Source organism: Salmo salar, chromosome 15, assembly GCF_965601325.2.
Source record: "Salmo salar chromosome 15, fSalSal1, whole genome shotgun sequence".
In the NCBI taxonomy this organism is placed as follows: Eukaryota; Metazoa; Chordata; class Actinopteri; order Salmoniformes; family Salmonidae; genus Salmo; species Salmo salar.
Window position 1 is genome coordinate 47,862,958 of NC_138305.1, and position 14,290 is coordinate 47,877,247.

At 44.6% G+C, this 14,290-nt stretch overlaps 1 protein-coding gene and 1 pseudogene across 3 annotated transcripts; one reads left to right on the plus strand and one right to left on the minus strand.

Annotated features, from left to right (window-relative positions):
* The first annotated feature begins 708 nt into the window (after positions 1 to 708).
* On the plus strand, positions 709 to 5,030 carry LOC106571488 (alpha-internexin). Of its 2 annotated transcripts, none has more exons than XM_014144650.2 (11): positions 709 to 979; positions 1,300 to 1,465; positions 1,610 to 1,759; positions 1,868 to 1,987; positions 2,161 to 2,256; positions 2,757 to 2,891; positions 2,995 to 3,105; positions 3,406 to 3,516; positions 3,689 to 3,813; positions 4,089 to 4,370; positions 4,576 to 5,030. In XM_014144650.2, exons 1-11 carry the CDS (start codon positions 777 to 779, stop codon positions 4,664 to 4,666), a joined length of 1,590 nt encoding a protein of 529 aa, XP_014000125.1. In that variant the 5' UTR covers positions 709 to 776; the 3' UTR covers positions 4,667 to 5,030. The 2 variants fall into 2 exon arrangements, with proteins under 2 accessions (XP_014000125.1, XP_014000126.1); XM_014144651.2 differs by having other exon boundaries at positions 4,581 to 5,030.
* Positions 5,031 to 5,765: 735 nt separating this feature from the next.
* Positions 5,766 to 12,319, minus strand: LOC145860821 (phosphoacetylglucosamine mutase-like; annotated as a pseudogene). The gene is made up of 10 exons (XR_014380537.1): positions 12,123 to 12,319; positions 11,404 to 11,604; positions 9,701 to 9,885; positions 9,157 to 9,288; positions 6,898 to 7,158; positions 6,684 to 6,767; positions 6,514 to 6,612; positions 6,290 to 6,402; positions 6,040 to 6,162; positions 5,766 to 5,910 (listed from the first exon to the last, which is right to left on the minus strand). The product of XR_014380537.1 is annotated as a phosphoacetylglucosamine mutase-like (transcript).
* Positions 12,320 to 14,290: the final 1,971 nt, after the last annotated feature.

Sequence of the window (14,290 nt, forward strand, 5' to 3'; positions counted from 1 at the left end):
AAGCCCGAACATGCGGAAAGAATGGAGCTATGCAGCCCCACAGTGATCATATGATTCCACTCTTGGAGAGATGACAGTATCAGGAAGCCGTCCACACCCCATCTTGTTACGACCTTATCCATGATAGGTTGGTAATGGGTAATGCAAATTAGGTTAAATATTTGTCACGTCTATGTTTTTAATACAATAATTGACTATAATTGTTATTCATCCTCATTAACCCATATGAACTTTAGATGGGATAATTACATGGGTAAATAACCAAGCTGTGGATAGGCCACACTAAAAAAAGACAGAAGCAACATTTTTATTTAACCTTTATTTAACTAGGCAAGTCAGTTAAGAACAAATTCTTACTTACAATGACGGCCTACACCGGCCAAACCCGGACGACGCTGGGCCAATTGTGCGCCGACCCTATGGGACTCCCAATCACCGCCCGTTGTGATACAGCCTGGATCGAGGAGTAGATTATTCTGCTCTGTAGGCTACAGTAAACATTCCAGTGTAATAACAGTCATTGTATTAAGACTCATTCAACCCTCTATTTTTACCACTGTAGTCTCTTCACGGAACCATGATAGATTTTTGCAGGGACGGTCAGCCTTCGGAATGGGGAGGTTCTAAATTCCTCGCCGCTGGTGCGTCTTGTCCTGGTGGTGGAAACTGGGAAGGGCTGAAGGAGAGTGCCCAGGTATAAAAGCACCACTATCCCATTCCAACGAAGTGTGAACAGTTTCCAGTATTGAGTGAAGGTAAAGTTACAGGCCGTCATCATGAGTCGCAGCCCAGAAAGGATGTCTTCTTACCGCCGCCACTTCGAGGACGCCCTTGCCTCCTCTGCTTCCTACCAGGTGCAGGTTTCGAGCCCTTCACCGATCCGAAGGGATGTACGTCACCGCTCTGCCAGCTACAGTCGCAGCGGTGGAACCATGGGGAGGAGGAACACCTCCAGCAACCGCAAATCCCGTATGACCAGGTAATACAACTCTCTTGAAGTTTTATTCTCTATGGATAGGACCATAATAGGCTACAGTTTAGGTTTTAATGCAATATCAGCATTAACTATCCATTTGTTCTTTCACTGGAATACTGCCTCATTTATAATAGGCTTAGCCTAGTAATCACTGAATTTATTCCTAATGGGACACTCATTTCTATTGATAAAATATATTTCACTTTGAGTATCAGACCTATTCTGATTATATCATTACCTGAACAATCCAGATGAAAAATGTAATGAAGTCAAATATAGTGGATGTTGATGGCTGGCCTTGTCCCCTCCTGTCCTGACCACAGCAGTGTGAGTATGGGGGCCCTGTGTTTCGGAATGAACATGGGCCTGGGGCCCAGCCTGGACCTGGATGCAGCTGCAGCGGAGAACCAAGAATTCATGAGCACCCGCACCGGCGAGAGGCAGGAGATGGTGGCCCTCAACGACCGCCTGGCTATCTACATCGAGAAGGCAAGACCACACCTCATCTCACACATTCTGTCACTCATAATCTCCTCTCTCTCACTCAAACTCTATGCCACACTCAGTCACACTTTCATGCAAACCTATCTTTTCTGCGCTCTTTCTCACTCACAAACCCATGTTCTGTCCCAGGTGCGTACTCTGGAGGGGCAGAACAAGCTGCTGGAGGCTGAGATTGATGCTCTGAAGAACCGCTATATGAAGCCGTCTGGGCTGAGACAGCTCTACGAGGGACAGCTGAGAGAGCTCCACCGGATCGCGGAGCAGATGAGAGTGCAGAGGGTGAGCTTTATGACCACCTATAGCCTATGCATGATATTTACATTTACAATGGTGGACTGGGATGAGACAGACAGGTATTGGGTTTGACTGTGTTTCCTCCACCCTAAGGACCTGGCTGTAGCGGCCAAGGGGGCCATGGCAGGACAGGTGGAGGTGCTCAAGGTCAAATATGAGGAGGCTCTGGAGGCCAGGAAGAATGCAGAGTTGGAGATCGAAGCCTTCCGCCCCGTGAGTCAAACACAGATGCAGACATAACCATTAAACAATATCAACATGAACTGAAATTGTGTACACACAGAATCACCTACCTCATTTACCAGGCTGTCATGAAACAATTTACTCTCTCAGTTATTCCTGTGTATAAACTCAATAATAAATTCATCCTCTAACCTGTCTGGCAGGATGTGGATAGAGCCACCTCGGCCCGTATCGGCCTGGAGAAACAGCTGGAGAACCTGGAGGTGGAGCTGGCCTTCCTGACCAGAGTTCACAAAGAGGTAACACGTCTGGGTGTATATCTCTGTCTACGTCTGTTTTCCCAACGAGGAAGGTAGCTGTACTCACAGGTGTAAGTGTCTTTCACTGTCTTGATTCACAGAGGGGCAACATACCTCTGCCTATATCTATTTTCAGATTGAGGTAGTCCTTTTCTATCTGTATCTGTTCACAAAGGCGGACTGTAACATACTGTATCTTACATACTGTATGTGTCTGTAGCAGCATCTGTTTAGTATGATTTGTGGCCATCACAGGCATGCAGCTGGATTCACAAAACTGCTGTAATGACCTGCTAATTTACTTATGACAGTATATGAGTTAAAGTGGGAGAGTTTGTATCATGGGCCTAGTGATTGCCAGTTTTGTGATGAAAACTTTATCGACTAACTGTGAAAACGGCATGGCAGGCTGAGTTCGGAAGTTAGGGTTTCCACAGATAAGAATGAAAGCGAAATTCACAGAAGGAATGAGTAGGCTCCATTTTGTTTTCCCCTGTCAGGAAATTGAGGAACTGATGCAGCAGATCTACGTGGCGGTGGCGAAGGTGGACATGACCTTTGCCCTTCCTGACCTCTCCTCCGCCCTCAAACAAATCCAGTCCCAGTACGACAGCATCGCTGCCAGAAACCTACAGGTACCAATTGCAGATATTATTACAGATTTATTACACACAACTTCATATTTGATTACATAATTACACAGAAAACTGAATCCATTTTGTTTCTATTCTTCCTCAGGAGATGGACGCTTGGTACAAGTCAAAGTTCCAGGACCTGAACAATGTGACAACCAAACACGTTCAAAGCGTTCGAAGTGTGAGAGAGGAAATCGCAAGTTACAAGAAAGATGTGAGACCCTCTTTTCTTATCATCGATAATACTGTTATTGACACCAGTAGGCAACAGATTGAAAACACATGGGTGGACGTGTTTAACTATACTTGTGGGGACCAGAAGTCCCCACGAGAATAGTAAACAAACACAAATTTGACCAACTGGGGACATGTTGTTAGTCCCTACAAGATCAAATTATACTTTTAGGGAGTTTAGGATAAGGGTAAGGGTTAGGGGTTAGGATTTTGAATGGTTATAATTGTGTGTCCCCACAAGGTTAGTTAAACAAGACTGTGTGTTTGTCTCTGTGTGTAGAGCTTAAACCTGGAGCGTGAGTTGGAGTCTATGAAAACGAGAAATGAGTCTCTGGAGGTCCAGATTCGTGACGCTGTGGCGAGACACAAGAAAGAAGAGGAGACACTGCGTGTGAGTAGTACTACTCTCACTACACACCTTTACTGTAGAAAGAAGCATGGGAGATCAGAATGGATATTTGCTCTACAAAGTGGGAAATGAGTGAGAGTTCTTTAAAATGGACTCTAACAGCCGGTCACAATTGGCTCCCTATGAGCTAAAAGCTTGTGTGTGTTTCCCACAGGAGCGTATTGAGGGGCTGAAGCTGGAGCTGATGGTGATGAAGGAGAAGATAGCTCTGCTGCTGAGAGAGTACCAGGAGCTGCTCAACGTCAAGATGGCCCTGGAGATTGAGATCACCACCTACAGGTGACAATCATAACTCTCCTATAGTCTAAATAGGCCTTTTCTGCTCCTCATTTCCCCTTGAAGAGGAAATAACTGGACAGGTAAATGCAGATTGCACCAAGTAGGTGTCCTCCATATTGCTTTCAGCTATCCTGGGTTTGTCAAATCTGTAGAGATGAAAAAGAGGAGGCAAGGAAAGGCAGCAACACAACTCTTTTGATATGCAGCCTACTTTATGGTTGCTAAGTGTAAATCTGTGATTTTGTGTGTCTTCTCTGTGGTTGTGTATTTGGCAGGGCGCTGATCGAGGGCGAGGACACCCGTCTCAGCACCATGGTACAGGGCATGTCCCTGGGTGGAGGAAGAGTAGGTGTGGCCATCAGCGCTAGCTCCACCTCTGCCTCGGTTAGCGCCGCCTCTGTCAGCGGATACGGGGCCGGGCTGGGCAGAGCCCCTGGTAATGGATACGGAGGCACCAAAGAGGCCCCTGGCGGGGCGGTGATATCACCAGAGAGCCAGACGGAGAGCTTCGAGGAACAGTCAGTGGAGATGACTGAGCGGAAGACTCTTCTCATCAGGTAGAGCAAGCCTTGGTCATAATTTAAACCATACTGGGAGATAATCTTACCTATAATCTGTGGATAAAATATGGCATACCGGTAGTCTGTTTTGTCATCTGAATATGTGATTGAGGACATTTTTATATATTTGTATAAAATATATTTCTCACCCAGTGTTGTTTTCAAACCCCTTTTCCCCCTGCCCTTTCCCATTTTCTCTCAGAACAGTTAAGACAGATGACATGTATGAGAGCGACACACAGGAACGCACCATTACCATCTCTAGAGCTGCTGATGTCACAGACGAGGACTAGAGATGGAAGTCCAGGCTCCCAACTCCTACACCACCGAATGAATGTTAGACCCCTTGAGACCTAAGCCCCAGCCCTTCCACCCTTGCCCCCAAAAATGTAACCCACACCAACCACCTAGGATAATGGTCTTCAGGATCAGGACCCCTATGGTCCTCTTCTGTGTGTCTCTGCCTGCACTAAACTCCCTCTTAGCCTCACATTGCTTTTCTGTTAGCCTTTAACTCCCTGTGTGTGTCTGAGAACCATATCGCTCTACAAGCAACAAATAAAAAAAAACAGCAAAGCAATTATAGTATTTTTCTCTTGATGTGGTAATTTCCAAACATATTTAGGTCCAAAATAAAAAATTAAAAAATAGAACAAATTTGATGTCAGTTTCCTATTTTTACTCCTGGTGTTCAACAATTACATAGCAGCACAGTCTTTCTAGTTGAGGTCCGTTCAAAGCAGTGCAATTACTCCACTATAAACAGTAATACAAAATTGATCTACAATAACTGCTAATGTAAACATGTACATAATTACCACTACATTGACAGAGGATTAAGGTTGGGTAAAAAAAAGAGGATAACAAGTCTAACCCTATTTAGCATATTTTCCCTTCATTGTCCAATACAGTGATTCCCTTTCATTCACAATGACAAATCAAATTGTTCAGACTCACAGAAAAGTGATAACACAGTATTAAATGCAGTACACATTATAAAATGATTTGGCACCTGATAAAGACTACACATTTGACGTAGAATCATGGGTTGAGGAAGTTGTCATCATTAGATGCATGAAAAAAAAATGTGTTCGACAGACATTGCATAATGCCTGTTTATAAAGGTTTGGGCTCCTCTCCCACTCCTCCTGCGAGGCGGTACACTGCCAGGCTAACTTCATGTGCCAGGGCATCAGCACTCTCCTGAAACACACATCACCATCAGACAGTGAGCGACAGAAAAAGAAAGTGTAAAGAAAGTTAAAGGCATAGTGAGTGAACAAAGAAATGTGAATTGAGTGAATCCCTATCGCTCTGTTTTTTTTGTTCAAGTAGGTTTGAGTGTCAGCATCTCAGTCCCAACCGGTGTGTCTGCCTCAGCGTACACCCGGCCCACATCCTCAGTACCCGAGGGGCAGACAAAGGAGTGTGCATGTCTGTGCTTATTCACCAGGCTGCCTAAGGCCTCCTGCAGACCTGCTGGACTCACTGTTCTCCTCTCTGCATCTGTAGTGTCAATCACACGCCGGTCTGCCACCTACAGGCCACACAACAACACTGCAACTGAGGCACTGGGATAAACAGTGTTAAAACATATATACTAGATTTCTTTATTATACAGGCATTTAAAGTAACATACGATGCATCCACCCACGCAAACACACACCTTGACTTTGAGCTGTCTTTTGGGCAGGTCTGTGTAGATTGCGTCCCATTGTTGTACTGTCATCCCTCTGATGGTGAACACCGCCTCAATCAGCAGCATGTCAGAGATAGCATCTCCTACTGTCTACAGTGAGAGCGAGAGAAAATGTCAGTTATGCATACAGGATTGGACCCTTAAATTGCAATGAACGTGTGTAGTCACTATTGCTAAAAACGGTTGATTGTGTTGCTATGACCGTGTGTGGTCATACCTGTTGATGAGGTTGACTGTGTTCTGCAGTAGCAGTGCAGCATTTTTCCTCTTGTCGTTGGCGTCCCGGGCTACCTGCTAGATCTTCTCTTCTGCTTCTTTACTGAACAAGATCTGAGACAGGACCGCAATCATACAGACAGGCCGTCACTGAGCGGGTACGTTCAAGCAATCTACCCGTCACAGATCAGTGTGTAAGCATGTGCGAGTAGGTTTCCTACTCACAGTCCTGTGGCCGTTGGCCTCGAAGTAAACACCAATGTCAAACTCCTGGGCTGCATGGTGAAGGTGTTTCAGTCCGGTCTTGGTACACCGCACTATCACCTGGAGGGAGGAGGTCAGCACTGATCGCATGTGTGTGTTGGAAGGACTAAGGTGTGTGTGTGTGTCCTCACTATCATGGTGTCTTCCAGGTAGCGTGTAGAGCTGCCATTAGCGTACGCCGTCTGTACCACGGCTATTTGTAGGTCAAGACCAGCCTGCGCAAATCAAACACACACAGGGGAACATGTTAGTGTGTGCACACTTCTGAATGAGGAGGAGTTGGTGTGTTATGTAGGGGCATGTTTAAGCGTCACAGGTGAGTATAGCGAGTGCGTGGGTGTATACCTGTGTAAGCAGTTCTTTGAGGTATGTGCTGATGAGGGTGGCAATCTTGTCTCCGTCTAGCAGGTGAAATCTCCCTTCTGAGTCGCTGTAGTAATAAACAATATGATCAGCACACCAAACGAACAGCAACCCTCCCCTGCACTCATCTCCACACCTAGCGAGAGAGAGATGCGAGACAAAAGAGAAAGATTGGGATGGGAAAATGAGTGAGAGAGCAATACACACAGACAGAGAGTGGATGGCTCTGACCCTTCTAAAGGAGTTTAGCTGTAACAAGCAGTATACGTCATGTGATTCATTGAGATGACCCCCCTCAATCAGAAAGATTTCTGGCTCCCAGGTGTCTTTTATACAGGTAACGAGCTGAGATTAGGAGCACACTCTTAAAGGGAGTGCTCCTAATCTCAGTTTGTTACCTGTATAAAAGACACCTGTCCACAGAAGCAATCAATCAATCAGATTCCTAACTCTCCACCATGGCCAAGACCAAAGAGCTCTCCAAGGATGTCAGGGACAAGATTGTAGACCTACACAAGGCTGGAATGGGCTACAAGACCATCGCCAAGCAGCTTGGTGAGAAGGTGACAACAGTTGGTGTGATTATTTGCAAATGGAAGAAACACAAAAGAACTGTCAATCTCCCTCGGCCTGGGGCTCCATGCAAGATCTCACCTTGTGGAGTTGCAATGATCATGAGAACGGTGAGGAATCAGCCCAGAACTTCACGGGAGGATTTTGTCAAGGATCTCAAGGCAGCTGGGACCATAGTCACAAAGAAAACAATTGGTAACACACTACGCCGTGAAGGACTGAAATCCTGCAGCGCCCGCAAGGTCCCCCTGCTCAAGAAAGCACATATACATGCCCGTCTGAAGTTTGCCAATGAACATCTGGGTGAAAGTGTTGTGGTCAGATAAGACCAAAATTGAGCTCTTTGGCATCAATTCAACTCACCGTGTTTGGAGGAGGAGGAATGCTGCCTATGACCCCAAGAACACCATCCCCACCATCAAACATGGAGGTGGAAACATTATGCTTTGGGAGTGTTTTTCTGCTAAGGGGACAGGACAACTTCACCACATCAAAGGGACGATGGACGGGACCATGTACCGTCAAATCTTGGGTGAAAACCTCCTTCCCTCAGCCAGGGCATTGAAAATGGGTCGTGGATGGGTATTCCAGCATGACAATGACCCAAAATACACGGCCAAGGCAACAAAGGAGTGGCTCAAGAAGAAGCACATTAAGGTCCTGGAGTGGCCTAGCCAGTCTCCAGACCTTAATCCCATAGAAAATCTGTGGAGGGAGCTGAAGGTTCGAGTTGCCAAACGTCAGCCTTGAAACCTTCATGACTTGGAGAAGATCTGCAAAGAGAAGTGGGACAAAATCCCTCCTGAGATGTGTGCAAACCTGGTGGCCAACTACAAGAAACGTCGGAGGAGCCTGTTGAAACCCCTCGGGTGGATTACGTCGGTAGACCAGTCGTGATGGATCGGCGGGGCTCCGTGTCAGCAGTAAAATGGGTCCAGGCCAATTGGCAAAATAGGTATTGTCGCCCAAGGAGTGGCTGATGGACCTCTTCAGCTAGCTGGGAGATGGGCCTAGCACGAGGCTAGTTCCAGGCTCACTGGTGCTTGCTTCGGGACAGAGACGTTAGCCAGGGGAAGCCACTCGGATAGCAGCTAGCTAGCTGCGATGATCCAGGTGAGAAGGTTCAGAGATTGCGGTAGAAATCCGGAGATGTGGAGAAAAAGCAGTCCGGTATGCTCTGGGTTGAATCGCGCTGTGCAGACTGACAGGAGTTGACCGGGCTAAGGTTAGCTGATGACCACTAGCAGTGGCTAACTGACTACTAGCTAGTTAGCTGGCTAGCTTCTGTTGGGGGTTCCGGTTCTAAAGTATAGAAAATAGAAGATCCATACTACATTGGGTGAGGCGGGTTGCAGGAGAGTATGTTGAAACTGAGGTTAAAAATATAAAAAAGATATACCAAGGAAAAAAGATATATACATGGGACATGACAAGACAAAGGCAAAGATGTCTAAACTGCAACGCCATCTTGGTTTATCCTTATAATAACAAGCAGGCAATTATAACAAGCAATTATAAGTTCTTGCAAATTAATAAACTTGCTTATAACTGCTGACCAATTTTTGTAATCATTTTTTTTATAGAATATGTTCAATATTTATAAAGCACTTAGCCATGCTTTTTCATGGTTATTAAAAAGTGTTACAGACAGAGCTTATGTAGTCTTACGTTCTAAGTGAGCTGGATGAATGCCTGGGAGTTTCTGGTAATAACCTTTGACCTTGGCATTGCCATAGCGACCCTGGGTGTTCTGACAGCAGACCATGTAGTGCAGCTGGGGTGTGGTCACCAAGCCATAATCTGATAGACAGGAAGAGTCACCAATAAGTGATTTCCAAACAAGAAGAACCAACAATCAAATACCAAGGTGTAGTTAAACCCAAGATTTAGTGCACCTTTACTGTGGCTTTCTAGGGAGTGGACTCCATCCAGTACTGCCTGTGATAGGCTCTCACTACTGGGCCTGATGTAACACAACCAATCACATTAAATGTCTGAGGTAACCTTGGTTGAGTTCTTATTGCATCACCTGGTGCCCCGGATGGGGTGAGTTTAAGTATTTTAGATCATTCAATTGGTCCTAAAGTGACATTTCCACCCACCTGGGACACCGGGTGATGAAAAATTAACTTGCCCCCTGTTATATTGCTAACCCTTGATATTCAAGATTATAGTTTAGTTTCTAGACTAGAGAATGTTAATACCCCAGTACCTTGTGTCTTTACCCACAAACACGCTGGCCTCCTGGGCCATGCTGATGGCCTCTCTCTCGATTACGTCCTTCAGGGCGGTGAGGAGCCCCCCCCGCTCTGCGTTAACCAGCTGGGTGGCATAGCCCTCCCACGCAGGGGTCACCATCTCCCCCATGGGGTCCACCAGTTTAACCCCGTTATCCTCCTGGAGAGGGAGGGTGGAGGGATATAGTGGATGGGAAGGGAGAGGAGGAGAGAAGGAAGGAAGGGGTAAGAGAGGAACAGGAAGGGGTGGTTGTAGTATTGTGTGGATATTAGGGGTGAGGTAGATGGAGAGAGGGAGGAGGGGAGAGATAAAGATGGAGATTGGGATATTGTGTAAGTCAGAAAAGCAATAGTTTCCATGAAAGCAAATCAATTCCAGACAACCTTTTTCTAATAATATCAGCAGCTTTATTTGTGGCCCTCGGAGCAGACCAGAATAGAACCAGGGACTATCGGTCAAAGACAGACGGGAAGGGTCGTTCCACCTCAAAAAGCAAAAGTAAGAGGATTGACACCCACCATCTCAGATTGTTCTGAAATTGTTTCTGTTGTTAGAAATATTTTGTTGAAATATAATTTGATTTGAGCAATTAAGCACCCAAATTGGACATTTTAATTCATAAGATTCATACAATATTCAATAAATAAAGTACCTAACATCTGTGACGACCCTCCCACTCTGTCTGCCGTATTCTCTCTCTTAGGTCTTGTTTCCTTATTAGGATGCTGGTGGGCGGAGCTGGGAGAGTTGTCAGCTACATGGGAAATACCTGGGCCCGGGTGTGTCCCAGGATAAATAGACCTCGTCGGCATTCATTGGGGAGACTCTCTCCATGCAGACACACTATGTTTATTTGTATATAGGTTACCTTAGTTAATAAATATATATTTTGTTATTCCTTGTCTCCCTTTTGTTACGAACTTTGAGCCGGTTCGTGACACATCCGATTTGGACCAAGCATGGGTTGCTGTCATACATGTCATGTCCATAAACTGCTGACAGGGTAAGGAAACCAATATGTAATTTTGTAATTTGTGTGAACTCTCCAACATTGAGGGGGGATTATTATAATTGTTTTAAATCACCTAATAGTAGGAACACCACCATCTAGTGGTCAGAATCTGGTAATAAGGATGTCGGATGGGATACAAACCTAACAGCTTCAATGACTAACTTCTCTGAACAGGGTGGGGGGGGGAAATCTCACCAAATTCACTGAGAATATATTACATAGTATGAATAAACAATACTCTGAGCTGCAGCTCCACAGTACTTGTCAGACAGAACAGATACAGAATACTGGTTGTTGGGGAGGATTGGCGTTGGGGGTTGGTCCATGTGTGGCTTCTGACCATTTCTTTGGATTCTTCATGTCTTAATTATTTTTAAAAAATTGTCAAAATCAGATGCTAGGTACTACATTTATTGAATATTACATGAATCCTATACATTTAAAATGGCCAATTTGGGTGCAATCAATTAGCTTAATTTATCATAGATCAAATTATATTTCAACAAAGTAATGTTGCAGGAATGCTATTATCTGTATCTAACTAGAGAAATGATTTCAGAACAATCTGAGATGTCATGGTTTGCTTGAAATGACATGGAATGACCCTGAAGCCATATAGACACAGCGAAGAGTATTAAAGGAAGCAAGTGTTAGGTTTGGCTCACCTCAGGGTTGTGTGACCATGACTCCAATGGTGGCCTTAGTCTTCTTGGAGCGGAGTGTGGCCAGTAAACCCATTCGGAACATGACATGGTCTAACTGCTTAGAGTTGGTGCGGAGCCCAGCAGTACCATACTGTAGGACCAACCCTACAGGTTTAGGGTGGACAGCAGACTTCTGGGATACTTCCTCAAACTGGGCCATTCCTGAAACACCAAAACAGAAAAACAAAGGGGATGTCTCAATTTGAGGTGGGTACCTCTCTTCAGCTCATCTCCTTCATAAAATGTAGCCTATATTATTCAAGGGATTGAACATTAAATACCCCTAATAATGTGATAATAATTTTGAACAGTTTACAATAATGATAGCCATAAACCTTTGAACACTATTTCAATATTTGATCTGTCAATTTAATGAGGGCACTGAGAAATCATGTTCATTCATTCGTCGTAAATCCACTAAAGTAGCCTTGGCCCTACCAGGTCATACTCTACGGGGCAAAGTTTATTTCAAAGGTGTATCTGTGCTGCTGCTGAGCATTGATAGCTAGGTATCTAACTAGCTAAATCAACTCATGCAGAAACATGATTAAGCTCCTTCCTCTCTATTGACAGATTGATATCGCAACATGCGTGCAAGGTCATTTACTTGTTACAAGACAAATAGAATACAGGCTATTAATTTCGAAATATTTACTAAACGTATAAATAGTTTCACTTACTTGCAGTTGTTGAAGGAGTGAATTGAAAGCCTCCCGATTCTACTGGCGACGCGGCTGCAGTTCCTTGTAAGTCCCTTGACCACGCCCTTGAACTGTCATGAGTCGCTACACAGCACGAAACCAATAATCTGAGCACATAGTAGGCTGGGCAGATTAAACATGTTTTGATGCATTTATTTAGTGGGCACAGTTTTAGAGGACGATTTCCCCAAGGACAATTAGTGGGCTAAAAGCTTTACCCAATGTTTTTACCGACTCAAGACAATTCAATATACATATCGATTTAATCATAAGGCCTATAATAACGTGCCCAGAATAAATGGGCCTATATAAAATGCAGTTCTTACCTATTATACACTACATGACCAAAGGTATGTGGACACCAGCTCGTTGAACATCTCATTCCAAAATCATGGGCATTAATATGGAGATGGTCCACCCTTTGCTGCTATAACAGCCTCCACTCTTCTGGTAAGGTTTTCCACTAGATGTTGGAACATTGCTGCGGGGACTTGCTTCCATTCAGCCACAAGAGCATTAGTGAGATCGGGCACTGATGTTGGGTGTTTAGGCCTGGCTCGCAGTTGGCGTTCCAATTCATCCCAAAGGTGTTCAATGGGGTTGAGGTCAGGGATCTGTGCAGGCCAGTCAAGTTCTTCCACACCGATCTCGACTAACCATTTCTGTATGGACCTCGCTTTGTACACGAGGGCATTATCATGCTGAAACCAGAAAGGGCCTGCCCCAAACTGTTGCCACAAAGTTGGAAGCACAGAATTGTCTGTCATTGTATGCTGGAGAGTTAATATTTCCCGTCACTGGAACTAAGGAGCCTGAACCATGAAACAGCCCCAGACCATTATTCCTCCTCCATCAAACTCTACAGTTGGCACTATGCATTGGGACAGATAAAGTTCTCCTGGCATCCGCAAAACAGACTCATCCATCGGACTGCCAGATGGTGAAGCGTGATTCATCACTCCAGAGAATGTGTTTCTCTGCTCCAGAGTCCAATGGCGGCGAGCTTTACATCACTCCAGCCAACACTTGGCATCGTTCATGGTGATCTTAAGGTTGTGTGCAGATGCTCGGCCATGGAAACTCATTTCATGAAGCTCCTGATGAACAGTTATTGTGCTGACTTTGCTTCCAGAGGCAGTTTGGAACTTGGTAGTGAGTGTTGCAACCGAGGACAAACGATTTTTACATGCTACGCGCTTCAGCACTCGAAGGAACGGAGTAAATTGAATGACATCAAACACATAGAAACCATGTGTTTGATGCTTTTGATACCATTCAATGACTCCGCTCCAACCATTACCACGAGCCCGTCCTCCCCAATTAAGGTTACAGCATACTATTGGTGGCCTACCACTTCGTGGCTGAGCCGTTGTTGCTCCTAGAGGTTTCTACTTCACAATAACAGCACTTACAGTTTTATACACCTGTCAGCAACGGTGTTGCTGAAATGGCCAAATCCTCTAATTAGAAGGGGTGTCCAGATACACTATATATACACACAGAAGTATCTCGCCCAGTATAGCACAACAAATGACAGATAATGATATTTTGTTTATAAGGAGTCTATAGGTTATTAATAAACTAAAATGAATCATGAAAAAACAATTTAGTAAACTGAAATAAAATAATGAACAAACCCGTTCGTAAAACTATACTGAAACTATTATCTTTGACTACAAAAATAAAAACCAAAACTAGGATGAATGTCTGTTTATTCAATCTGGTGGGTAAATGCAACCAGGAGATGGCAATGTTTCAAATGGGCCTAGCTTGCACATCACTATCACTAGCTATATCTAGCTAAGAGGGAAATAAAAAATCGGCTAAGTAGCTAACTTTATTCTTCTTACATGTACTACAAAAGTTGAAAAGCCTTTCGATTGGTTTAAACATGGGCGAGAGTGTCACGTCCTGACCATAGTAAGAGGTTATTTTCTATGGTAGAGTAGGTCAGGGCGTGACGGGGTGTTTTGTGTTTTTCTATGTTTTGTATTTTTTTAAGTTCTAGTTTTTCTATTTGTATGTTGTTTTTTGGGTTGATCTCCAATTGGAGGCAGCTGGTCCTCGTGTCTCTAATTGGAGATCATATTTAAGTAGTGGTTTTTCTTCCTGGGTTTTTGTGGGTTATTCTTTTTTTGAGTAGTGTT

What these genes read in the sequence shown, in the direction of transcription:
- LOC106571488 (XM_014144650.2), top strand. Translation starts at nt 777, where the DNA reads ATGAGTCGCAGCCCAGAAAGGATGTCTTCTTACCGCCGCCACTTCGAG. An exon ending in TGACCAGAGTTCACAAAGAG is followed by an intron (nt 2,257 to 2,756) that starts GTAACACGTCTG and finishes TTCCCCTGTCAG; the next exon opens with GAAATTGAGGAACTGATGCA. An exon ending in TCGCTGCCAGAAACCTACAG is followed by an intron (nt 2,892 to 2,994) that starts GTACCAATTGCA and finishes ATTCTTCCTCAG; the next exon opens with GAGATGGACGCTTGGTACAA.